Raw genomic sequence first — 27074 nt, 5'->3', positions numbered from 1 at the left:
ATTTATTCTGTACATTTTTGTACCATTTCATGGGGTGGCAAAACCCACATCACTATGGCTAGGCTTACAAATGCCCCAGGGCAGATAGCCTAGTACTAAACTATGAAACTATGATGTTCTTCGTGTTTTACTGTTGCAGTCATCACATTTGGGTTATCTGCTTGCAGTAGCCCTCAGTCGGCCTGATTAACAAAGTCTTGGGTCCTGCATCGGTTGCTGTCCCTTCTTCCATGACGTCAGGTCATCAGGGGTATAAAACATGCAGCCGACGCCATTACATCAGTCTTTTTTGCAGTGTGGTGCCCGAAGCAGAAGCAGTTCACAAGTGCCGGTCATCCGACTCATGAAATTTTCGTTTTCGAGTTTCAGAACCGAAGTCTTCAACTAAAAGCTAAGTACCGTGCTGGGGAAACATTTTCTTGCTCTAAACCGATGTCAGCAAAAGTAAATAATTGCATTACTTGTGGAAAGCAAATACCTCATAAAGATTTTAATTTTTACTGTATTCTTTTCCTAGGACCTGACCACGACGTACCTCGCTATCGGTTTTGTGCCTTATTTAAACCACAAACTATCCATCGTCGGTATATTTTCGCTTCTAAATATTTTGTTGCTCGGTTCAATTATCCTGATATGTCTTTGGTAAGCATCCATCTACCAACATTCTGAAAAAAAAGCAAATATAAAGACAGAGACAGGCCGCCTAGGTCCAAAGCTGCCGACAACGCTTCTCCTAAGCCAGTCACCAATTCGTCGGTACTCAGTGAAATGCTTTTGCAGCCCCTGATAACCGCTACTTCAGATTCGCTGGCCTGTACTGAGACCCATTCAGAGTCCGGTATGCCGCAAGATGCTTCAATTGTGGAACCTGCAGATGTCTCTACCTTGGATGGGTCCGGAGCTGCTGTGCAGGCACTGGCTTCTGAGGGTGTATTCAGGCCTACTGACTTGCGTATTAAACAGATGCCATCTTCTTCTTCAAGGCCTAAAACTCGTACCATGCCTAGAAAACTGATGCCCAGACCGCATGGTCAGGCCTCTATGCCTAAAAAACAAATGATAAGAATGGCTGAAGACCTTATTACTTTAATCAGGGGAAGCCAGCCTTCCCCCTCTAAGAGACCTAGGACTGAGTTTGCTTGCGATACTTCTGACCAGGATTCTGAATTTTCTGTTTCCTCTGATGACCAGGATTTACCCTTATCTACCTATGAGGATTCTGATGCTGAGGACTCTATTCCCTCTGCTTCTCCCCAGAGGATTTCTCTTTTGGTGAAACCTTGCAAACTCTCAGAAAGCATTTTCGTTGGGAAGGTCAGGATTTCTCTGATTCTAAAAAGAGGCTTCGGGATTTCTTACTACTGCCCAAGCACAGGCCTTTAGCCATGCCTCCTGTAGTAGACATTGTTGTTGATGCCTTTTCGGAATCTAGCTTGGCCCCTGACTCTTTATCTCCTGCTCCCAGAAAACCTGACAGATATTACAGGGTCCCTGACTCTCACAAGTTCCTTTTTAAAAATCATACTGTGGACCCTAAGACCATTTCACAGGGACCCAAGGGTATTAAAGCTACTACTGCCAAATATCCTTCCCCCTCTGATAGAGACTCCAGGGCGCTGCATAGATGGGGTAAGAAGGTATACACTTCTGCAACTTTGGCCATTAGGGCTTTAAACTGCCAGTTTCATATGTTAAAGTATCAGCAGCATATTATTGGATTGCTTCAACAGAAAATAATGTTGATTCCTGATTGTGCTGAAAATAAGGATTTACAGGATTTACTGCACTCAGCTGAACAAGTTGGAAAACATACTTTGCATTGTGGTTTTGATTCACTAGAGGCATCTTGCAGGGCTGCTGTAACTAGGTCTGTGCTTAGAAGGCATGCTTGGCTTAAGGAGCAATCCTTGCCAGGTCATGTTAAAGCAAAATTACTGGATGCTCCCTTAAACCAGGACCGCCTGTTTGGCAACAAGGCAGAAGAAGTTCTTAAAAGATGGAGGAAAAAGCAAAATCTATGCAAACTGTTAAAATTTTTTTACAAGTACAACCTTCAAGGTTTAGTAGGCATTGGCCTTCCAAGAATTGGTCCTTTCCTGCCTCTTCCAGACCTTCTCAGTCTAAACCCAGATCCAGCAGAGCTCCCAGGCTTCAGTCTCAGGGTATGCAAAGGACTAAGCAGTGGGGGGCCTCCACTTCCAAATCTGGGAGTAATAAAACTCCATCCTATGGTAAACTGTCTCAATGATTTCTTTTTAAAACTTCGAAGCACTTATCAACTAATTGCCCCTTTGGAGGGAAAGTTTGCTCTTCATGCAAAGAACTGGGAACTCATTACCCAGGACAAATAGGTTCTAAATATAGTGTCCCAGGGATACAGATTTCACTTCCACACGTTACCAACATCAAGCAGATGGCCAGATCTACCCCCAAATCAGTGGGCAGAGGCCCAAACGCAAGTACTTTCTCTTTTAAGCATGGGGGCTATTCAATTGGTACCAGAAGAGGAAAAGGGACAAGGAGGATGTTCTTCGTGTTTCACTGTTGCAGTCATTACATTTGGGTTATCTGCTTGCAGTAGCCCTCAGTCGGCCTGATTAACAAAGTCTTGGGTCCTGCATTGATTGCTGTCCCTTCTTCCATGACGTCAGGTCGTCAGAGGTATAAAACATGCAGCTGACGCCATTACATCAGTCTTTCTTGCCGTGCGGTGCCCGAAGCAGAAGCAGTTCGCAAGTGCCAGTCTGCCGACTCCTGAAATTTTTGTTTTCGAGTTTCAAAACCAAAGTCTTCGACTAAAGCTAAATACCCTGTTGGAGAAACTTTTTCTTGCTCCTTACCAATGTCAGTAAAAGTTAATAATTGCATTACTTGTGGAAAGCAAATACCTCATAAAGATTTTCATTTGTACTGTATTCCTTGCCTAGGCCCTGACCACGATGTACCTTGCTGTCAGTTTTGTGCTTTATTTAATCTGTGCACTATCCGTCGTCTGTATATTTTTGCCTCTAAATATTTCGGTTCTCAGTTTAATTATCCAGAAATGTCGTCGGTTAGCCATCCGATTACCGGGATTTCAAAAAAATCAAAGATAAAGACAGAGACAGGCCGCCGAGGTCTAAAACAGCTGATGACACTTCTCCTAAGCCAGTCGTCAGTTCGCTGGTACTCAATGTGGTGCTTTTGCAGCCCCTGATACCCACTTCTTCTGATTCGCAGGCCTCTACTGAGACCCATTCAGAGTCCGGTATGCCGCGAGATGCTTCAACTATGGAACCCGAGGATGTCTCTTCTGAGGGTGTATTCAGGCCTATAGACAGATGCCTCCTTCTTCATTTAGGCCTAATCTCAAACAATGCCTAAAAAAACGATGCCCAGGCTGCATGCTCAGGCATCTATGCCTAAAAAGCAAATAAGAATGGCTGAAGATCTTATAACTCTAATCGGGGGAAGCCAACCTCCCCCTCCTAAGGAACTAGGACTGAAGTTGTTTATCAATCTTCTGACCAAGATTCTGTTTTTTCTGATTCTTCTGATGATCTGGATTTGCCCTTATCTACTTATGAGGATTCTGATGCAGAGGACTCTATTCCCTCTGCTTCCCCTCCAGAGGATTTTTCTTTAGGTGAAACCTTATATACTCTAAGGAAGCATTTCCACTAGGAAAGCCAGGATTTTTCTGATTCAAAAAAGAGGCTTAGGGATTTCTTACTCCTGCCTCAGCATAGGCCTTTAGCTATTCCTCCTGTACTAGACATTGTTGATGATGCTTTTTCGGAATCTAGTTTGGCCCCTGATTCTTTGCCTCCTGCTCCCAGAAAACCTGACAGATATTACAGGGTTCCTGTTTCACCCAAGTTCCTTTTTAAAAATCCTATTGCGGATCCAGAGACTATTTCACAGGGACCCAAGGGCATTAAGGCTTGTACTGAAAAAAATCCTACCCCTTCTGATAGAGACTCCAGGGCACTGGATAGATGGGGTAAGAAGGTTTACACTTCCGCAACCTTGGCTATTAGGGCTTTAAACTGCCAGTTTCATATGTTAAAGTATCAGCAACATGTTATTGGATTGCTTAAACAGAAAATTATGTTGACTCCTGACTGTGCGGAAAATAAAGAATTACAGGATTTGATGTCTTCTGCTGAACAGGTTGGAAAACATACTTTTCAATGTGGATTTGATTTATTAGAGGCCTCTTGCAGGGCTGCTGTTACTGGGTCTGTGCTCAGAAGGCATGCTTGGCTTAAGGAGCAATCTTTGCCTGATCATGTTAAAGCTAAATTGTTGGATGCTCCCTTAAATCAGGACTGCCTGTTTGCCACCAAGGCTGAGGAAGTTCTTAAAAAGATGGAATATAAAGCTAAATCTATGCAAATTGTTAAATATTTCTTACAAGTTCAGCCTCCTAGATTTAGTAGGCACTGGCCCTCTAAGAATTGGTCCTTTCCAGCCCCTTCCAGGTCTTCTCAAGCCAAACCCAGACACAGCAGAAACCCCAGGTTTCAGTCCCAGAGGACACACAAGACTAAGCAGTGGGGGGTTTCCGCACACAAATCAAGGAGTAGTAAGACTCCCCCCTATGGAAAACTGTCTCAATGACTTGCTTTTAAAACTTCCAAGCACTTCCGAACTGAATGCTCCTTTAGGCGGAAAGATTGGTCTACAGGCCAAAAACTGGGAACTCATTACCCAGGACAAATGGGTTTTAAATATAGTGTCCTGAGGATACAGATTTCAATTCCACACCTTACCAACACCAACTGGGTGGCCAGATCTACCTCCAAATCAGTGGGCAGAGGCCCAAAATCAAGCATACTCTCTCTTAAGGATGGGGGCTATTCAGTTGGTACCAGAAGAGGAAAAGGGGCAAGGTTTCTATTCAAGACTTTTTCTGGTACCCAGAAAAGGCAATACATGGCATCCTATCCTGGACCTTTCTACTCTAAATACCTTTCTGGTGATTCCAAAATTCAAGATGCTGACGCTTCACCAGCTGCTTCCTATGCTAGGCAAAGATGCGTGGTTGGCAACACTAGACTGAAAAGACGCATACCTGCACATCCCTATTCGGAAGTCTTGCAGAAGATACCTATGCTTCAAAGTAGGCTACATGCACTATCAGTTCTCTGCATTGCCCTTTGGCTTATCTACTGAGCCCAGGTTATTGACAAAGTGCCTAGCTCCAGTCATTGCATTCTGCAGGCAAAGAAATATTCAAATATATTCATACCTGGATGATTGTCTAATTCAGGCAGAAAGCCAGGACATACTTTTGTCTCATCTTCCCTTTGTTCAAAGGGTACTGACTTATCTGGGGAACACCATAAATGAAAAGAAATCACACCCGGTACCCTGTCAACAAATTATATTCCTGGGAGCAAGTTTGAACACAACTTCCCAGATGGCTTTCCTCATGTCAGAGAAACGGACTTATTTGACAACCTACTTCAAACAAGTGGCCACAAAAACCCAGTTATCTGCAAGGCAAGTACTGCAAGCCTTGGGGTTCATGGCCTCCTACATTCTTCTAGTTCCATATGCAAGGCTGTATATGAGGAAACTGCAATGGTATCTCAAAAGCCTATGGTGTCAACATTCACAGGATCTAGAAGCTATGATTCCTATCATACCTTGCCTACGCCTAGAGTTCCTTTGGTGGGCAGAGGCCTGCCACCAAAACAAGGGACTACCATTCACACTACCCCCTGCCTCCCAAACCTTAACAACAGACACAGCAGACTATGCATGGGGGGCTCATCTGGCAGGGAAGTGCACTCAGGGCAAATGGAACTCAAGTCAAATGCACCTACACATAAATCAAAAGGAAATGTTAGCTGTACGGAATGCTCCGACAGCCTTCAAGGACCAAATTCTTACAGGACAACTAATGGTAAAGACGGACAACACCACGGTCATGTGGTACATAAACAAGCAGGAGGGGTACACACTCTTACCCCCTCTGCAGACCAGCCATGGCATTGTGGAACACAGCCTTGAGCTACCAAGTGAATCTACAAGCTCAATTCCTGCCAGGAAAACTAAATACACTGGCAGATGGACTAAGCAGAAACCTCATGGACCCACACAAGTGGAAACTGGAACCAAAGATTTTCAACATGTTGACAAGCAAATGGGGGAGCCCAGATATAGACCTGTTTGCCTCCCCCCCCAGAACCATGAGTTGGACAAATTTTGCTCAAGGATTCCCCGCAAACTAACTTGGAAAGTGGATGCTCTATCCTTCAGCTGGAAAAACCCATCAGTTTATGCCTTTCCTCCTCTGCCTCTGCTCTCCAAGGTACTACTAAAGATCAAACAGGACAAGCCAAGGATGATTTTAATTGTACCAGACTGGCCATGCCAACACTGGTACCCCCTACTGCGCAGTGTGTCACGCTTGGCCCCATGGCACCTGCCTCAGACTCCTTCCCTGTTGTCTCAGCAGGAGAACCAAATTCTGCATCCTCAACTGCAAACCCTGAACCTAGCAGCCTGACTAATTACCTAATCTCTCTTTTACCACCCCTCAGTAAATCAGTGATGGATATCATTTTAGAGGCTAGGAGGCCTAGTACTAGAAAATCTTATGCTGCAAAATGGAAAAGATTTTGTACCTTGAACCATTCTCAAGGGATGAGCGCAGCAGTGCCCAGTTTACCTCAGATTCTACAATATTTGACTGAGATGCTTCATAAGGGCTTGGCCTTTTCCTCCATCAAAATTCATGGCTCAGCCATTTCAGCTCATTATAGCACAAAGCCTCCCCTCTTCTCTCACCCACTGCTCAAGCAGTTCCTCAGAGGGACCAAAAATTTACGACCACCCAGGAGAGCTCCAACTCCAGCATGAGACCTTAACTTTGTATTGGAAAAACTCACACTTCCTCCTTTCGAGCCAGCTGCTACTGCAGACTTAAAATTCATTTCTTGGAAAACAGCTTGCCTTTTAGTAATCACTTCAGCAAGAAGGGTATCTGAATTACAGGCCCTCATGGCAGTGGAGCCTTTCATCATCTTTCATGTGGACAGGGTGTCTCTCAGGACCAATCCCTCCTTCATGCCCAAGGTGGTATCCAGTGTGGTCCTCATTCAGTCCATTCATTTGCCAGCCTTCTTTCCTAATCCACAGAACAAAGGGGAACGGATACTGCACTTCTTAGATTTGCGCAGACAACTTGGATCCTACTTGGACAGGACTAAACCTCAAAGGAAATCTGACCAACTGCTGGTGGCATTTGCTGCAGGGGCAGAAGGGAAGACTACTTCAAAGCAAACCATTTCCAAATGGATAGGCCATTGCATTCATTTCTGCTACAAGCACCATGGAAAAACCTATCCCACAGGGAATTGGACCCCACTCAACCAGGGCTGCATCTAACCCTGCAGCCTTTCTCAGAGGCGTCCCTACCAGGGACATCCTAGAAGCTTCTACCTGGAGTTCTGTACATACTTTCACCAAGCATTACTATCTGCCAATTTTCTCTAAATCTAGAGCTGGCTTTGCCACTGCAGTCTTGCGGGGCCTTTATAGCTGGTCCTAATGCTGTCTAAGTTCCTCCTCCCATCCTTAGCTTTGGGAATCTACCCAAATGTGATGACTGCAACAGTGAAACACGAAGAACATAGTACAGTTATGTACACTTACCATAAATGTAGATGTTAGAGTGTATTCACTGTTGCAGTCCTGGTTACCCTCCCTCCAGCCCCCTTACTTCTTTTGGCTAAACCTCTACTCTCCTTTATTATGCTCAAAAGCTTTTTGGTGTATTTGCTTTTTTGTTGGAGGTATAACCTTGTATACTTACAGATTTAATTGCTTCCTATTAGGGTGGCACCTGACATCTGGGGCAAGAAAAACTGATATAATGGCATCGGCTGCATGTTTTATACCCATGACGACCTGATGTCATGGAAGAAGGGACAGCAACCGACGCAGGACCCAAGACTTTGTTAATCAGGCTGACTGAGGGCTACTGCAACAGATAATCCAAATGTGATGATTGCAACAGTGAATACACTCGAACATCTATATTTATGGTAGGTGTACACAACTGTACTTTCCTAATCCCAGGTAGTGTTTTAAAGAGAGCGAAATTGGCTCGGAGGATATAACTGAAGGGCAATATAAAAAATGGGAGTTGTAGCTTGCTGTAGACTATTTACTGACATGATGAGGGGATTTGTGGTGGTACTGACTTGTAGCAGTTGGGCATAACTCAACAGTATAACATTTAGTATTAGAATACTCTTGTAGTTGTTTCTACTGGCTACAAGTTAGTTATGCCATGTGTAGGCCATTCATTTTGGTTTTCGTCCATTTCGGAAGTAATGAGGTAGTTGGACTTCATTTCTGTTGTACTTTTCTGGGTTGTAAAAGTGTAAAACTGGGCAGGGAAATTAGGAAAGTGAAAGTAAGGTATGATTAAATCAATAAGTAATGTGAGATAATGTGCTGCTATATAATTGTTAAAACTCCACAGTTTTTCAAAGTACTTTAAACAGCAGGATATGTATAGCTGACAGTAGATACCATTTGTAAAGGGTCTGCTACCCATTTCACCCCTGTTTAATTTTGAAAGGTGAAAAGGGTAGGGATTTAGGGGGCATTAGTCACCTTTACTAATGCTGTCCGAGTTAAACATTATGTCAGTTGACATTCATATGTAGTTGCTAGACATGCACTCAGGGAGACCATTGAAGGCCAAGCCCAACTTTCCCTGTTACTCCACAGCACTGTCTGGTAAAGTAATGCTCAGAGCCACACAGAAGGCTAATGAAATCTGAGGGAATCAAGCCCTGAACTGCAAGAAGAAGATCATTAACAGCTTATGGCCTTTACAACACCTGGTATTCCCAGGCAGTGTGCCATCCAAGTGGTAACCAGGCTCATCCCAGTTTAGCTTCTGAGATGAGCCAAGATCTGACTCTTTCAGAGTTGTACAGCCATTGGCAAAACTGGTATTTTCTGATGACCGAGAACAAACTTGAAACCTGTATGTTTCTGATCCAAAGTCCGGACCTTACCCATACTCAAACAACTCCACCACAGTAACACAAACCGACTAGAGTGGATCACCACCCATTACAAGCAAGTGTCACTGGCATCTCCAGTAATAAGTGGCAGGCTGTTCGTGACAGCATTAGAAATTGTATTCGAATAACAGTTAATGGTGTCAATTTCTCAACTTGTACTGCAGTTTTTTCAGCGTCTCATTTAAAGTCATTGCCACTAAATATCTGTTTAGCAGTGGTCATAATTTCATTGTAGCTACCCCCTTATTAAAAAGATTCTTCATGAATAGTGTCTTGTACAAGTTGTTATGTAGTAAAATTGTCATGTTGTTCCTTAGTGCACACATGCTATCTAGTGCTTATTTTTTCTGTCAGCACAGACACATTTGCAAATAAGTGTTTGCGCTTACTGCATTTATCACTTCTTTAAGGTTCACTAGTTTTTAAAGTGAAAAACACAATCTTTGTAATGGTATCAAATGTAGGAGAAAATGATGAGGGTTACTTCAAACATGATCAATTTAAATTCTAACATGTTTAAATTTTTATATAAATACTTTACAGTCAACATTCTAGATAGCAGGGTGCTTAAAATATATTGAACTAATGAATTTGAGTACTGCTTACTTGTACTTCAAACTTTGTGAACAAGAAAGAACACTGAGCTAGCTATTAGTTAGTGTAAATAAGCCCCTGGAAATGCAGTAAATGGAGACATTTAGGGCATAGTTCAGTACAGGATTTAGAATGTTTTCGGAGATTCTCAAGCAGTTACACATGAACAATTGATACAGACCCACATTAATAGATGGACTTGGCACTATATCCTCAAGTCAAAGATGATAGTAAAAATAAGCATCAGAGTCCTAGCCCCTTTCTAATATTTTCCAGATGGACGAAATGCGTCTATATCAGAACATCGAAGTATTAACACTTCGAATGTTCTGATAGCGAACGCTAAGAATAGCGAAGCTGCAGAACAGCAAATTCTTTCCTCGGGAAGGAATTTGGTTGGCCGTTTCTGTGGCTTCGCTATTCTTAGCGCTGTGGTGGAAAGTTACAGGTTGGGTTCAGGTAAGTGTGTGATTGTTTGTACGTTAGGGGCAGGTTAAGTGAGTTAGGGTTAGGGCGCGGGTTAGGTGAGTGTGCGATAGTGACGGACCTTAGGGTTAGGTTTAATGTAAGTGGGTAGATAGTAGTGTTTGTTTAGTTTAGTGTAGCGTTAGATGTAGGAATTTAAGTGTATGTGTTTGGTTGCTGTTGATGTGCTTGTGTTATGTGTATGCGTGTTGGAGCAGCAAATTTTTTCCATGGGAAAAAATTTGCTGTTCTGAATGTTCAATAGTTTCATATTTAGATGTTTTGGGGCCGATGAAATAGCATTCGCTATTTTCATCTTTCGATAACGGGATATAAACGCAACGAAATAAGAATATTTCATTCTTTGCCCTCTAACAGTCTTGAGAGTCTGCAAATAGTTTGGTAGGTTGAGGCTGAGCAGTGGCTCCTTTCTAATATTCTCCAGTTCAGATTGTCAGAATAAGTACATTTTAACTGTCAGTTATGAATATTGAATGGAAACTGCAGATAGTGTGGTGGGTTAGGACTGAACGAGTACATAGTAACAGTAGCATTTGTTACAGGGCACCTTTGACTTGCAATAGAAATGATCTCATCTCCTAGATTATTATGAATACTGTGACTAATTCATCATTAATTGTGACTCTTAAATGCATAGTTCTTAACTTTGTAGTTTCTTTCAGGGAGAACCACTATTGTAAAGTTATACCTAGATGTGCACATCTTCCCCACATTAACATACAGGTTCACCTTAGATCTGTCAGGAAAATGTATTATTCCAGACGAGGTTAACAGTAGTAAGGGGTACAGGTTATATATGAATTTGCAAGTAGTTTATTTGGCAGACACCAAAATGGTTGAACAACCTTAGTTTTAATTTCAACACACACCTTTAAAAAAGTTATTTTTTATTTATTTATTTTATTTACATTTGTTTACTGGGATGATCTGACAGGGCTAGTATCCCATTTTCAGTGGCGGCCCGAGGAGAAAAGTTCCACAGACAGAAGATACAAAGAGAAGATATATATATTTGTACAGCACGATAAAATATAGATACAGTTATACTATCTAGCAATAGTTAAAAATATATAGTACATTACAACCAAGCCATTTAGAAAAGATTGCACACAGCATACACATACAAAAAATGTAGTATATTACATCAAAGACTTTAAGAAAAGATTGCATGCAGGCATATACATACAGAGTCTGCTGTAAAATGTTAACTGCAAGATTTTTATTGACACAACTAAATGGTCATATAATTAGGAGATTGGAGAAGGAGCTGTACTGGAACAGTGAAGTGGAGGTTGGGGTGGGGAGAGAGACCTGTTCATCCTGGGTTAGAGCAGGAGCATAGCCAGTTGTTATTTAGGTGTTCCTTGAGAAGGAGTTTGAATTTGGAGGTAGTAGTAGTGTTGAGTATATGTTGAGACATAGAGTTCCAGGTTTTAGCTATATGGTTTGAGAATAGAGTTCCTGAAGGTATTATTGGCTTTGGTAACTTTTGGTAATAGTTTGTCAGATGACCGTAGGGTTTAGTTGATTGTGTAGGGTTGTACGAGAGTTTTTAGGGATAGGCAGTTGTTGGGTTGGTATATAGCAGAGTGGGCAATAATGATTTGGTTGAGTGATAGCAGATTTGATAGATCAAGGCATTTGAGTTGTTTTAAGGCTGTACAGTGGTGTGTTCCGTTGGTGAGGTCAGTAGCAAATCTTGCAATTTTGTAGTAGCAGGCCTCTAATTTGTTTAGGTCAGATTTCCTGAGGTTAGTAAAGATAGGAGAAGCATTCAGTAGAGTGGAGAGAAGATGTGTTCTAGCAATTGAATGTCTTCTGGTTGGAATGAGGAATGGTTTGGGTCTATAAAGTGAACCAAGTTTAATGTGGACCTTTTTAATAGTAAGGGCTATAGACTTGTTATGTTTTAGTGAGTTATCAGTAGTAACTCCTAATAACTTGGTGTCATGAACTGGTTCTGTTTTGTTGTTGGAAGAAAGCATGTAAAAAGAGGGTGGGGGTACTGGAGATCTGCTGCTAGGGAAAAGCATGATTTTGTCTTAGAGTTTAGTATGACTTTGTTTTCTGTAAAAGTGTTCTATGTCTGTGAGGGCTGTTTGGGTTTTAAGAAAGACTTCGGGGGGGGGGGGGCTGTGCAGATGATGGTGCAATCTTCTGCATATTGCAGAATTGTGGCCTGATTGGATGCAGTATTGAGCTTATTGGTGAAAGTGGAGAACAGAAGTGGCCCTAAAGTTGAGCCTTGTGGGACACCTGCGGAGGCAGGCAGCAGAGCTGAGATCTCGTCTTGCCACTTCACTGCTTGTTGACATTTGGGTAGGTAGCTATGAAACCAAGTGATTGTAGATTGGGAGAGATTAATGGTGGATAATTCAAGCAGTAGCTTTTGATATGAGACTGTGTTGAATGCTTTCGACATGTTCAGGAAAATGGATGATAAAGTTTACCTCTGTTTCTGTTCTGATTGATAAGATTTGTGAAGCTTAGGAGGGCGTTAGTGGTGCTGTGCTTGGGCCTACAACCGTGTTTCGAGCTGCAGAGAATGTTATTTTGTAGTAGGTAAGTTAGTAGTTGTGAATGTATGCATTTTTCTAGTATTTTGCTGAGGGGGGAGGTATGGTGATTGGTCTGTAGTTTGATAGTTCTGAGGATGTGCTTCCCTTATTCAAAGGGATGATGTGGGCAATTTTCCAAAGTTTAGGGAGATATTGTTCAGAGGTGGAGCGGTTAATGAATAAGAAAACTGGGTATGAAATGGAGTCTGCTCCTAGTTTTAGAAATTCATTGGGCAGTTGATCAGTGGGAAAGTGTGGTGGGTTTTAGTTGAAGGAGTTTTTTTTATGTAGCTGGTCTGAATGGGCTGAAATGAGTGTGTCATGGGTTGAAGGGTAGAAATCTTAGGAGTAGTAAGAGGGGGTGTTGTTTAAAAGGGACTGAATGGAGTTAATGAAGTGTGAGTTAAATTGGGCTGCTGTACTCTTTGTGGGTGTGGGGAGGTTAAGAGAGGAAGTGGTGGCCTGACTGGGATTTAGGAGATGCTTAATGATAGCCCAGAATTTCTAAGGGTTGTTCTGATGTTTTTGTTGGGCTATGGTGTAAAGTAAGACATTTTGCCATTGTGAGTGTGTTTCTTAGCTGGCTATATGTGTGGAGAGATGTTTGGGTTTTGGATGCTTGATAGTGTAGGCAGGCTCTTTCTCTTTGTTTCATAATATGTATAGTGTCTTTAGATAGCCATTGAGTTGGTTTAGCTTTGATGCAAATTTTTCTAATTGGGGCCAGAGAGTTAAGAGTATTTATGTAAATATTATTGAAGTACTGGACAGCATCATCCAAATGGAGGTGTTTTAGGGTGGACCAGTTGTGTTGTTTGAAGAGAGTTGAAGGTTTCGATGGAGGAGTGCTTTTTGCAGTGGATGTATTTATATATTGCACTTTTGGTTGGGCATATTTTTGTCTGAGTAGGTAGGTGGGCATATGGTTGCTAAGCGTGTCTGGGAGACAGCCAGATTGATGACATAAATTTGGCCAGTTGGTAAGTATCCAATCTAGTGTGGAGTTTTTGTTACTGTGTTTGTCTGTTCTGGTTGGTGTGCATATTAGTTGTGAGAACTCATAGAGGTTGATAAAATTTGAAGGGTTGTTAGAGTTACAGGTGCCCCTGTCTAGGTTAAAGTCACCTAAAATTAGTGTTTCCTGATTCTAAGTTGTAGAAGCCCAGTAGAGTAAGTTTTCAATAATGAGGGTATTGTTGCTGGGGGGGGGGTTATGTAGGCAGCTATGATGATGATGCTCTTATTGCTGTTTAGGTGGAGGCTTGAAACTAGTACTTCTGAGTCAGGGGATGGAGGTGGGCAACTAAGTGTTGTAGGATCAGGTTGTTTCTGTATATAATAGCTATGCAACCCCCATGCTTTGTGCTGCCTGTCAAGTCTATGTATATTATATCCACTTGGTAAGAATTCACTGTCTCTAGTATGAATCTTTAACCAGGTTTCGGTTAATACGGTGATGTCAGGGGAGTATAGTGAGAGAGTGGCTTGCAATTCAGGCACTTTATTTAAAATACTTCTGAGGTTCATGTTCATGAGTAGTATGCTAGAGGAGTCATGAGAAAGAGTGAAAGTGTTGTGGGTGTTAGGAGTATATTGTAGGTTCAGTGCATGATACTGGGGGTATGGGCCTAGGTTTGGCTGTATATCTCCACTTAGGCTAAGTAGAGATGTATTGAATAGGGACAGGTTAAAGAATTTGGGTATTAGCCTGGTGTATTTGCATTGCAAGTGGCTGTGGTGGTGCAGCGATTAGTATTGTCGTTTCACAGCAAGAGGCTCTCCTGTTCGATTCTTGGCTGGAGCACCTTTTGTGTGGAGTCTGCATGTCCTCTCTGTGGTTGAGTGAGTTTTAAAGATATGCAGGTAAGTGCGTGTCTGCCTTCTGTGAAGGTTGGGTGCCAGGCTGGCAACTTAACACTGTACAAACACCATTGCCAATCAGTCTGAGGACCGGTGATCCACTGTGGCGACCCCTAACCGGGGAAAGCTGAAAGGCATTGCTATTTGCATTGTAAGTGAGGGGCTGATTGTGTGGTAATATATTTGTGTGAAATGTTCAGTATATGAGCTGTTGAAGAGTTGAGAGGATATAGGGATGTAAGTATGCAGGCTAGATGCTTGTGGGTAGATTGGTTTTGTGGGTGCATACATATAGATGGCTTGAAGGTTTTGGAGGGATGTAGCTATGTAGGTAGGTATAAGTAGGGTAGTTAGGAGTATGAGTAGTAGGAGGATGTGTGTGGTAAGACTGTGTTTACTAGTGAGAAATATGTTGTCATTTGGGGTGAGTGAAAGATTGTGTGTAACTAGGGGCAGTTAGTGTTGGAATGGATAGATGCAAAGAATGAGATGGATTGGAAGATGTGATTGGTTAAACAGAAGTATATGGTGGAAGAAGGAGTCATGGAGGCTGATTGGTGTATTAGGGCGTTTTAAGCTGTGATTGGGTGGGAGAGGAATGGGTGTGGTTAGCAATAAGTGCAAGTTTAGGGAAAGTAGGGGGTGGGTGGGAGAGGATTGGGTTGAAACCACAGCACAACACGCACCTTAAAAGACAACCTGTGAGGAAAAAATGGACCTTTGGTGATTGGAAGGCTTTAAAGCTTTTAGGTTATAGTTAAGGTTGGTAAGAATTATCAAAAAAACATTGTTACCCTGCTAAGCAGTGTCATGTAAAACCTGGTTCAGTCACTTATGTTTGGGGATTACCTTGTGTAATAGTTGTTAGTTTCAAGGTAATATTCACAGAAACTGGTAAATGATTCAGTATTGTTAACAGCAACACATTAGCATAAGTAAATATTGCCAGTTTCTACGCGAGTCATTCATTCATTTCACTATCTAATAAGTGCATGACTTGCAGTTTTCCATCTTAGTGAGGCATACTCTGCAAAGTATGGAGAGTTGCTTAACTGGAAATGGGTATTTGGAGTTACATTTTTATCGCATAATAAAATTCTTACTATTGGAATTCTGTTCTGCATTCCATAACACGGCTTCTAGGAGGATAGGCTACACTCTTTCCACTGTAGTTCTGCAGGGTATAATCTCTTATGTCATACTTGGATAGTAATCCATCAGTTAAAACTGCTCCAGAGTGTACTGTATACATGCAGGCAACTAAGATGGAGCAATCAGTTATTTTGCCTGTGGAACAATTAAAAGCTTATTTTCAACTGCTCTAAATAGCTGTTGTACAGTACAGGATATAGTATTCCATTCTTCTATCACCTAAACTAGAATTAAATATACAACGCTCTGTGAGGTTGTCTCTTCACATATATTAGCTTCTGTATTGCTCAATGAGTTTGTTCTTAAAGTTCTGCTTATGAGTTAATTATATTGTCATTTTAAATAGAGATCTTTGTGGTAAAAAATACATATCTATCTACTGTCTTGCTTTTGTTTTCTCAGTAGGGCTGGTGTTCAATTAAAAAATGTAATCATAATTAATCTCTTGAAAAATTTTCATCGAAATTAGCTACAAATTAATCGAATTGTTTTCCTTCAAGCATATTAGTCTAGGAATTTGATATAAACTGACAGACTAAAAAACAAGCCAAGACAAAAAAAAACATAACATTGATGTCACTTTATTTTTTCAATCAATTGCTTAAGCAGACCAGTTTATTTACATTAGTTGGTTCAAGGGATGCTCTTTTTTATTGATAGTATATCCAGACACCGAAAACAAGCATTTGAAAGGGACAGTAGTGGCTGGGGGTGCTAAATATTTTCTGGCTAACTTGGCCAGGGCTGGGTAATTGTCCTCCTGTAGCTTCCACCACTGCAATGGATCGGAGTTGATGTCAGTTTGTTTTTCAAGTCTGTATTGCTCAACAAATGCTTTCACAGAGGAGGAAAGAGGCATCAGTGGCTCATCTTCAGAGTCTGATGAAAGTTCATGCATTTGCGTTCTCTTTCTTGGGTAGTGGTGGTGGTGGTTCTGGCTAATGATCACCACGTTGATCAGAATGTTTTACAAGATTGCAAGCATTTAAGATTTTTGAAGTGTGGCTCCAGTGCAGTTGCAATTTCTAACCACGAAAGGTTGAAGTTCAGTTTGCGTTGTTCTAGATCCATCAAAAATGCTTCTTTGAAACATATGATGCTAGCAGGGTCATCATCAGATACTACCATTTCGACTTCAAGGTGGCAGGGGGTTGGAAGTATCATTGAGCAGGAAACATACTGCTCTATGCTTAGTAATTGTGTTACATAACGACTGGGAGTGAGAATCTTTTGTACCAGATGCAGTTTCTCCTACTCTGTCTCCGTTGGTAGAGTGAGCATGTGTTTGTGGTCTGGCTGTGCTAAAGTTTTCAGCACAGCTTCTTTGTTATTTAGAAGTTCTTCAGTCATCTGAAGAGATGAATTCCAGTGTGTGGGAACATCCTGAATTAACTTCTCCTGTCACTGATACAGATGCATCTGCTGTGTTGTCAACTAAGCACTGTTTGCAGGACCGTGTTTAAAGTGTCCCACAACTTCATCCATGGTTTGGCACCTATGTCTCTAATGGACACAGGTAACCTGTAAGTGGTTCGTCTCCCAAAACCCTGCTTACACTTATCAAGGGTTTCAGAACTTGAGACTTTTGGGATGAATGGCTAGGCTTAAAAGGCCCTTGTGGTCATTAGCCTAGTAGACACCTATGAACTTTGCAGCGTTTAGCTAGGAGGCCTTCAATTACAGACTCTGCAACTGCTTTATTTATAGACAGCTGAAGGCTGTGTGCTGCACAGGGCATGTTCTGAAATGGCATTCTTTGTAGAGCAGCTGTCATATTACATGCTTTGTCCATGCCAAAAGGAGTTACTTTCTCGTAAATTCCACATGATTTTGCCACGGTTGAATAGTTTTGTTCCATTTGAACCAACTTCCATTTATCGTTCACAAAAGGAAGACCGGAAACAACATGGGAAATGATCCCGTGAAGCTGACCTGATGCTGCTTACTTAACGTGCGAGTTAAATAATGCACATAGGTGTTGCATTAAAAATGTTAATCAGAGATCATTTTTCTTCGTTAATTGGACATGTTAAGATTGATTAATCAGCAGCCCTAGGTTTTAGATAATGAAGATATTCACTAGAATGTTGGTTTCTAAAGCTAGTAACAAAGTATTTTATTGCTATGGTCTGAGACTTATTGTGCCATTGCTGTGGACATTACTCCATTTTTGTTCTTCATTTATCCAGATCCATATACACATTTTCTTGTTTTGAAATTTCAAGACAAGTGATAAACCCCTGTTTTTTAACCAAGATAATGTCAGAGAGGTTGCAGTCAATAAATTCGCATGCTTGTGTATTTCCTTATAGCAAGATTTTTAATACTTTTTCATTTGTGCATTTTGGGATAGTAGCTAAGCAGTTACTCTAAAGGGTAAACATTAATGGTGTGACATGATAGCTCTGTTACTTTATACTTTTGAGTGCTTGACTCACATTTATGCACTAAAATATCTGTGCTCTAAATTGTTCACCCACAACCAATTTGTCTGTAGTCAAATCTGTTTCATTATGTAGTTCTGATGGAAACCACCACAGTACTGTCTGTAAGTGCAGATGAAATGGAATATCAGATGTGTATCAGTGCATTTAGTTATTTTGACAGGTTGAGTAAGCTGATCAGTAAATGTTTTGTGTTCCACAGTAGCTGTTGAATAAATTAAAATAATCCCATTGTTTGGGTTCTAATTGTTGAACACATTTTGACTATGAAGCTATACTTCAAAATGAATTCTTTCCATTTAGGAAAGAAAGCTTATGACAGTTTTTGACATAGCGGCTGCATTAAGAATAACTTTTCCTTCCTCATGTCTGAAAAGGCAGTATTTAAAAGTACTGTAAGAAATTTTTGTATGTACTTGCACCTTAAAGACTGATATTTCCTTGGATTATGTGCCACAAAATAAATGTTAATGGCTGTGCTCTGTGCTAATCTTATTTCCATTGTTAACAGGAACTGAGTGCAGCAAATTGTTGCCATGTCTAAGGTATTCGTAATTTGTATCCTTGCTAGTTGCCCTTCCCTTTACCGGCTCCAAAATTCTCTCTCTCCCAATAGTATTGCCACTTTTTTGTGTTTTACTCTGGTCTATATTCTCTTCCAGGATTTCCTGTAGCACTGACTCTCCCATCCTTTTATAACCCTTGCATTGTCTGTTTTGTATTGTGAGAGGGTGAATGGTTATCAGAAATGAAGACATGTTAATTAACTTACTGTTTTTTAAAGGTATAGGGAAATTAAAAAAAAAAAAAAAAAAAAATATATATATATATATATATATATATATATATATATATATATATATATATATATATATATATATATATATATAAGGTCGAGCTTAAGTAGTGCTAGCATAGACTGTAAGAATGCTCCAGATTGCATTGTTCATCCTGACATTACTAGTCTAGTGATGGATAAAGCAGGAGTGATTCTGGTAATAGAGTCAGTATGAAACAGAAGGCACAGATAATGGCATTTGCTGAAGTGCTATCTAGTTATGGTCAATGGGATGTTGGAGTACTCTAGACAAGGAATGGAGATGACTGAATGCATGATGTATAGAAAATGTCCTTCCATTTCTTGTGGACAAAGTCACTTTTTGAAGTCTGTATTGTGTACAGTAGAGTATCATGTTTACATAATAAAAAGTGACCTCTATACTCAGTGGGAAGTTTAAATGTGTGAGCATTAAAGCTGCATCACCAGGAGTAGTGTAAATCACTTTTTTTTCTCCTCATAATTTATAATGATAACAGAGGGAGCTTGGAAGTCATTACAAAGAAGTAAAGTATACTCTCATGAGGCCAGGACTTGCATGGAAGTTAGGCAGGAATATACTTGTATATTACTTGTTGAGTAGAGCAAGAGTGATTTGCAGGGAATGTGTTCCACAATGGTTGAGGCAAGCTGATGTTCTTGAGCTAGGTGTACATGAGTAGTCAGCATACAGGATAACAGCTTGATGTTCTTCATCTCACATTGCTGCAGTCCTTACACTTGGGTATAGCGCTGTCCTCGGTCGGCCCGAATACCAAAGTATATGGCTGACGCCGGTCATGGCGCATTAAACTGACGCCAGGACGTCAGGGTATAAATGCGCATGACCGACGTCATATCCTCAGTCTTTTTTGCCGCGTGGTCCGATGCAGAAGCAAATTTGCGAGTGCAGGTTGGCGTCCTGAGATTTTCCGAAACCGGAGTTTCAGACCGAATCCAAGTTGGCTAAGTACCCGTTGGGAATATTTTGGTTTTTCTTGCCTCAGTATTTTACCGGATGTCAGAAAAAGTAAATAACTGTATTTCTTGCGGAAACAGATACCACATAGGGACTACCACAGCTTGTGTATACCGTGTTTAGGGCCTGAGCACGACGTTGTTGGGTGTTCCTCTTGCGCTAGATTTAACAAAGCGTACCATAAAGAGGAGATTAGACTGCGCTAGGTTAGTCTTCGGAAGCGGTGCAATTACAAAATGCCGCCGGATGCTCCGGCGCCACTCGAAGAAGCGCAAGGACAAAACACCTAGGCCTAGGTTAGAGGCACCAGCCGACCCGGACGTCGGTTCTTTAGAGGGCACGGTTGTGCCAGAGGCCCAAACAGAAGTTTCCCTAGAGTCCCAGGGGGAGACTTTGTTGTTACAGGATGTGTCTTCACAGGAGGTAGGCCAGGCTGAAGGGGCTTCTCAGGTAGCTGTTCTCCCCTCTCTGCCTAAGGTGGTTAGGCCTTCCCCTACTGTTACAAAGGCTTCTTCCAAGAGTAGGCCAGGTTCAGCTGTAGCATGTGCTCCTCCTAGTACTTCAGGCCCTGTGCCCAAGAGACATATGCTTAAGATGGCTGAAGATTTAATTACTATGATTAGGGGTTCTATGCCCCCTCCTGACAAAAGGCCTAGGGTGGATCCTGAATTTGGGAATTTTGAACAGGATTCTGATATTTCTGAGTCTTCGACTAAGAATTTACAGGAGTTTTCTCATTATTCTGACTCTGATGTGGATGACTCCACCCCTTCTGCTTCTCCTCCTGAGGATTTTTCATTCTCAGAGACTCTCCATTCCATGAGGGAGCATTTTAAATGGGAAGGTCAGGATTTCTCTGATTCCAGGAAAAGACTTAGGGAATTTTTGTTTCTACCTCAGCATAGGCCTTTAGCTATACCCCTGTTTTTTCTGTGGTGGAAGATGTTTTTGCAGAGGCTTCCCTTAACCCTGATTCTTTACCTCCGCTCCTGTTAAACCAGACAGATACTATAGGGTGCCTGAAGCTCACAAGTATCTTTTAAAAGCCCTAGGGCAGATCCAGAGACAGTTACTCAGGGGCCTAAGGGGGTTAAGGCTTCTGTGGCTAAAAATCCAGTTCCTCAGGACAAAGAGGCAAGAGCTTTAGACAGATGGGGTAAGAAAGTGTATACTTCTTCAACTTTAGCCATGAGGGCTTTAAATTGTCAATTCCACATGCTGAGATATCAAATCTATCTCCTTTCACAGTTAAAGTCTAAGGTAGATGCTCTGGCAGAAGGTATTGAATGTAAGGAGTTACAAGATCTGGTACATGTGTCTGAACAGGTGGGTAAGCATTCCTTACAATGTGGTTTTGATGCTGTACAGGCCTCTTCCAGGGTGGCTGCCACTGGTACTGTCCTTCGCAGGCACGCCTGGTTACGGGATCAGAATTTAGCTGAGCATGTTAAGTCAAGGATCTTGGATGCCCCTTTACAATCTGATGTGTTGTTTGGTTCGCCTGTTGAAGCAGTTTTAAAGAAAATGGAGGACAAAGCTAAATCTATGCACACTGTTAAAGATTTTTACAGGTTCAACCACCAAAGTTTAGCAGAAACTGGCCAAGCAAGGCGTGGACATACCCTTCTTATGATTCCCAGTCTAGGGGTAGGTCTAGGCGTGCTAGGGGCAGAGCTCAGGGTTCCTTTAGATCCAGGACAGGGGGCTCACCTGCACAGTCTTCAGGGGAGGGCAGGGGTCAGCCCTTTCGTGAACAGACACAATGACCTACCTTTTCAACTGCCAGAACCTCCACGTCTCGCAGCACCTTTAGGAGGAAGACTGACACTTTTCAAAGAGAACTGGAGTTTAATTACCCAAGACAGATGGGTATTGGATATCATTCACCACGGTTACAGGTTTTATTTCCATACCTTACCACCGTTCAAGGGCATGCCAGATATTCCGCCAACACAAATTGGAAGCTCACAGACAAATATCCATATTGACACAGATAGGGGCCATACAACCGGTGCCTATGGCAGAAAGGGGCCTAGGATTTTACTCTCGCCTATTCCTAGTACCAAAAAAGGGGAACACGTGGAGACCAATTCTGGATTTGTCTATCCTCAACACCTTTCTGGACATCCCCAAGTTCAAGATGCTGACATTGCAACAGCTTTTACCCCTCCTGGGCAAGGATCACTGGATGGTAACTTTGGATCTCCAAGAGGCTTACCTTCATGTCCCTATCACTCTAAGCTGCAGGAAGTATCTGCGTTTACGAGCTGGAGATTCACACTATCAATTCTCTGCATTGCCCTTTGGCTTATCCACTGCACCCAGAGTATTCACAAAGGTCCCGGCTCCAGTGATAGCTTTCTTCAGACGGAAAGGAATACAGATCTACCCTTATTTGGACGATTGCCTGATTCTGGCTCAGGGCAAGGACGAACTTCTACAGCATTTAAAGTATGTGATAACAGTGCTAAGATGCCTAGGGTATTCTGTGAACGAAACAAAGTCCAGTCTAGTACCCTCTCAGGACATGTGCTTTCTGGGTGTGAGACTGAATACAGCAGCCCAGATGGCCTTCTTAACCCCGGACAAACAAAAGAATCTTTCCCTTTACTTCCAACAACTATCACATCAGTCCGGGCTGACTGCAAGGACAGTCCTTCAAGCCTTAGGGTTCATGGCATCTTGTATTCTGGTGCTTCCCAATGCCAAACTGCATATGAGGAAGCTACAATGGTATCTCAAGAATCTATGGACACAGCACTGCCACGATCTGGACACTGTCATTCCAATAATACCTTGCATCCAAAAGGAATTCTTGTGGTGGGCTCAGCAATGTCACCTAAACAAGGGACTTTCTGTGACCCGGCCGGAGGCAAGTCAGATTCTAACAACAGATGCCTCAGACAAAGCTTGGGGGGCTCATCTCAATGGAAAATGGATACAGGACAAGTGGCCTGCCAGACTACAACATCTACATATCAACCTAAAGGAGATGTTAGCAGTCCAGTTTGCATTAACAGCTTTCAAGGAATTACTTCTTCCGGGACAGGTGTTGATTCTAACAGACAACACAACTGTCATGTGGTACATCAACAAGCAAGGGGGTACACATTCTTACCCTCTATGCAGACAAGCAATGATTCTATGGGAAACGGCTCTCAGTCTACAACTGGATCTTCAGGCAAGGTTTCTGCCGGGGTGCAGAACTCCTTAGCAGATGTGTTAAGCAGGCAAATCATGGATCCCCACGAGTGGAAACTGGATCCTCAGGTATTTCAGCAATTAACAGTGTCATGGGGAACACCAGACATAGATCTGTTCGCTTCTCCTCTAAACCACCAGCGGCCAAAGTTTTGCACAAAAAGGATACACCAGGCAGCTTGGAAAACGGATGCTCTTTCTTTCAGTTGGAAAAATCTTCATGTATATGCCTTTCCACCACTTCCTCTACTTCTAAAGGTTCTGCTAAAGGTAAGCCAGGACAAACCAAGAATGATCCTGATAGCTCCAGATTGGCCCAGACAGCATTGGTACCCACTACTGAGAAATTTAATAAGGAAACCACCGTGGCCCCTGCCTTTAATTCCTCAACTGTTGTCTCAAAAGGACGGTCATTTACTCAATGTCAAGCTTCACTCTCTTCATCTCACAGCATGGCATATCCTGTTTTAGCTCATAGCAGGGCTCAACTTCCTCAACAAGTTTTGAATGTGATTATGGAAGCTAGGAGACCTAGTACAAGGAAAGTGTATGCGGACAAGTGGAAGAGATTTTTGCTTTGGAGTGCAGCAAAGGGTGTGGATGTTTCTGAGCCTGATTTAAGTGTGGCTCTTCTATATCTTACTGAACTATTGGACAAGGGTTTGTCCTTCTCTTCCATTAAAATTCATGCTGCAGCAATTTCAGCTCACTATGACTGTGATCCACCTTTGTTTTCTCATTCCTTGTTCAAGCAATTTCTCAGAGGAGCAAAGAACATAAGACCTCCACGAAGAGCTCCTACTCCAGCTTGGGACCTCAATTACGTGTTGGAAAAGCTCACTCTGCCACCTTTTGAGCCTGCAGCTACGGCTGAGTTAAAATATTTGTCATGGAAGACTGCTTTTTTGTTGGCCATTACCTCTGCAAGAAGGGTTTCTGAATTGCAGGCCCTTATGGCTGTTGAGCCTTTCTTGATCTTCCATAAGGATAGGGTATCTTTACGCACTAACCCTTCCTTTATGCCTAAGGTGGTCTCAAGTGTGTCTTTAAACCAGTCTATTCATTTACCTACCTTTTATGCAGACCCCCAAAACAAGGGGAAAAGATCTTGCATACTTTGGACGTGCACAGACAGTTACGCTACTACTTAGATAGGACTAAGGGTTTCAGGCAGTCGCAACAGTTGTTTGTTTCTTTTGCTTTAGGTACTCAGGGCAAGCCGGTGTCAAAGCAAACTCTTTCTAAATGGATTGGGTTTTGCATTTCCTTTTGTTATTCTCAGCATGGCAAGCAGATCCCAACAGGGATCAGACCTCATTCCACTAGGGCTACTGCCACCTCTACAGCCTTTCTAAGGGGAGTGTCAACTAAGGACATTTTGGAGGCAGCTACTTGGAGTTCAGTACATACTTTCTCTAAGCACTACCACCTTCCTCTCTACTCTAAATCTAGGGCTGGGTTTGCCACTGCTATTCTACAGGGCATTTTGACAGCTCCTGCTTCTATTTGATTTGCCATCCTCCCTTACCTCTGCTTTGGGAATCTACCCAAGTGTAAGGACTGCAGCAATGTGAGATGAAGAACATAGTACAGTTTTGTACCTACCATAAATGTAGATGTTCAAGATCCACATTGCTGCAGTCCAATTCTCCCCTCCGTCCCGCTGTGTTTAGGGGTGGTTGTGTGGTTAGGTTAGTACTTTATTAAATAATTGATAGAAGTTGTACATAGTTTGGGTGTGGGGGTGTTTAGTGTTTGGTAATTTTTTGATTTTACCCTGTTTAGGGTCTTCTGACATCTGGGGCAAGAAAAGACTGAGGATATGACGTCGGTCATGCGCATTTATACCCTGACGTCCTGGCGTCAGTTTAATGCACCATGACCGGTGTCAGCCATATACTTTGGTATTCGGGCCGACCGAGGACAGCGCTATACCCAAGTGTAAGGACTGCAGCAATGTGGATCTTCGAACATCTACATTTATGGTAGGTACAAAACTGTACTTTTTTGTACTAGACAACCTACCCCTCTGCTGTGTGTTGGACAAGTTGAACCCAGTCACTGACTCATCACGCACTGGCCTTACTGATGTGATGAGACCCATATTTGTGGTTTACAGTGAATACTTTGTATAACTTTTTTTTCCTTGTTCTGTAAGTGTTTGTGATATGAAACTGAATTTCACATTATTAACTTCTGCTCAATAAATATGTTTGAGCAAGAGAATCCATCAAGCCATGTTTTCAGTATAAAACAGCAGAGCACAGGCCTCCCTGCATGGATCAGGTACATTCCACTTAGCTAGGAGCTTGGACGAAGACATTACTAGAAGTAGTGCATGTAACAAACATTCTTGAAACTTAGTTAAAAATGTCAAAAAAATTGGTAGTTAGCAAATACTTGGTGCAGTCCCCATCCTGTTTCTTCCACAAGCATAAATTTACCTTTTCACTTTCTCATTCCAGTTCAAAATCAATGGTGAATGGTGGACTTGGATTGATTACGATCGTTTCCAGGAGCTCATTAATGAATATGAACAAAGTGGTGGCACCAAGGCCTTCACAGCAGCAGACTACATGGTGAAGACTCCACAGTGGGCTGTGTTTGGGGCTACAGAAAGAGGATTTGATCCTGTGGATACTCGGTTTCAAAGAAAAAACAAAACAAAGGACATATCTGGGTGCTGATCGCAGTAGTAAATTTGGTTTTGGTAAAAACTGACAAGCACATAGATGTTTTCAAGAACTGCAAATTTTATATTACTGTTCCATTTACTACTGCTTGTGTGCTGTGAAATTATACCAGATTTCCAGGATCATTGTAATTTATTTTTCCTTGTGTAATGCTTTTGAGAGTTGGAATATGAGGGACCTTCTAGCTGAAATTATGCACTCCACTCCAGAAGTGACTATGATCCCATCAAATTAATTTATCATTATATGCCAGTGTAATTGGATATCTGTTGATATGTTGTAATGGCAAGGAAGTTAAGACTAGAATGCTGCTGCTTTTTCAGAAAAAATGTAATGAATTTCCATAAAATTACATCGTTGTTCCTCCATACATATTTTTTTAGAAAAAAATTATCTGTAATCTAATATTGTGACTTGAATGGAACAAACTAGTTTACAAGAAATTCTTAAACCCTGCCCAGCAATGTTAGTAAAGTTCACTCTACAGTGACACTGTTTAAGTTGCTCTGGCAGTATGGGGGAGGTGCAGGTTGAGGTGCAACCCACTTTTTCATTTTCAGTATTTCCTACAAGATCATAAGGCCATGCTCACTTGCATAAGTATGTATACAGCCCATTGTCTTTTGTCAAGCCATATCCTTCTTGCTGTGTCTACAGATTATTCTTTTCGAATGGGGTGAAATTGAGAAGGGACAGCCAGATAGTCTTGGAACTCACTTGGGAAGTATATGCATTAATGTAGAGATCAAAAGGGGCAACTTGGGAGAGGGGAGTCAGATGACTTTGGCAGTCATCAGTAGCCAGCCTAGAGAAAAAAAAAAAAGTAAGTTTGTCTTGGTAATATGTGACGACTTGTAACACAGACCATATACCTGGATCCATTTAAACAAATCCTGTCAACCACTTTTTATTATTGTGATAAAAGTTATACAAGCATGTACTTCTTGTTATATTGGTAATAGGTTAGTATTGTTTTAGTGGACAAGGTAAGTAAGCAAAAGACGTCATTTGCTTCTGAATTAAGTCAGGGCAACCATCAGTCATAGTGCTTTCCTTAGTGTCAGTCAGAAAATGTTTAAGAAAAGCGCAGACTGCAGCACAAGATTTGGAAGTTGGCAGTAAAGTATGCATTATTATTTTCTGTACCATAATACAGTAATTATTAACCATATCCATCTGATAGTTGTCAGTCAGTCTCCCTCTGAGGGCTGCCAGATCAGTTGTCTTTTCACAAAAAGAATGCTTCATTCTCTGA

At 41.8% G+C, this 27074-nt stretch overlaps 1 protein-coding gene across 1 annotated transcript in view; it reads left to right on the top strand.

Moving 5' to 3' along the window:
- LOC122787469 (S-adenosyl-L-methionine-dependent tRNA 4-demethylwyosine synthase TYW1-like) overlaps positions 1-26629 on the top strand; it is a 2539581-nt gene extending 2512952 nt beyond the window's left edge. The window contains exon 16 of the mRNA XM_044054205.1: positions 25592-26629. Coding sequence (XP_043910140.1) covers positions 25592-25813 — 222 coding nt within the window. The 3' untranslated portion in view covers positions 25814-26629. The remainder of the gene's footprint in view (positions 1-25591) is intronic.
- Positions 26630-27074: the final 445 nt, after the last annotated feature.

This window comes from Protopterus annectens, chromosome 13.part0 (genome assembly GCF_019279795.1).
Source record: "Protopterus annectens isolate FY-2018-M chromosome 13.part0, PAN1.0, whole genome shotgun sequence".
In the NCBI taxonomy this organism is placed as follows: Eukaryota; Metazoa; Chordata; order Ceratodontiformes; family Protopteridae; genus Protopterus; species Protopterus annectens.
This window is presented reverse-complemented; position numbering and strand designations above follow the sequence as displayed.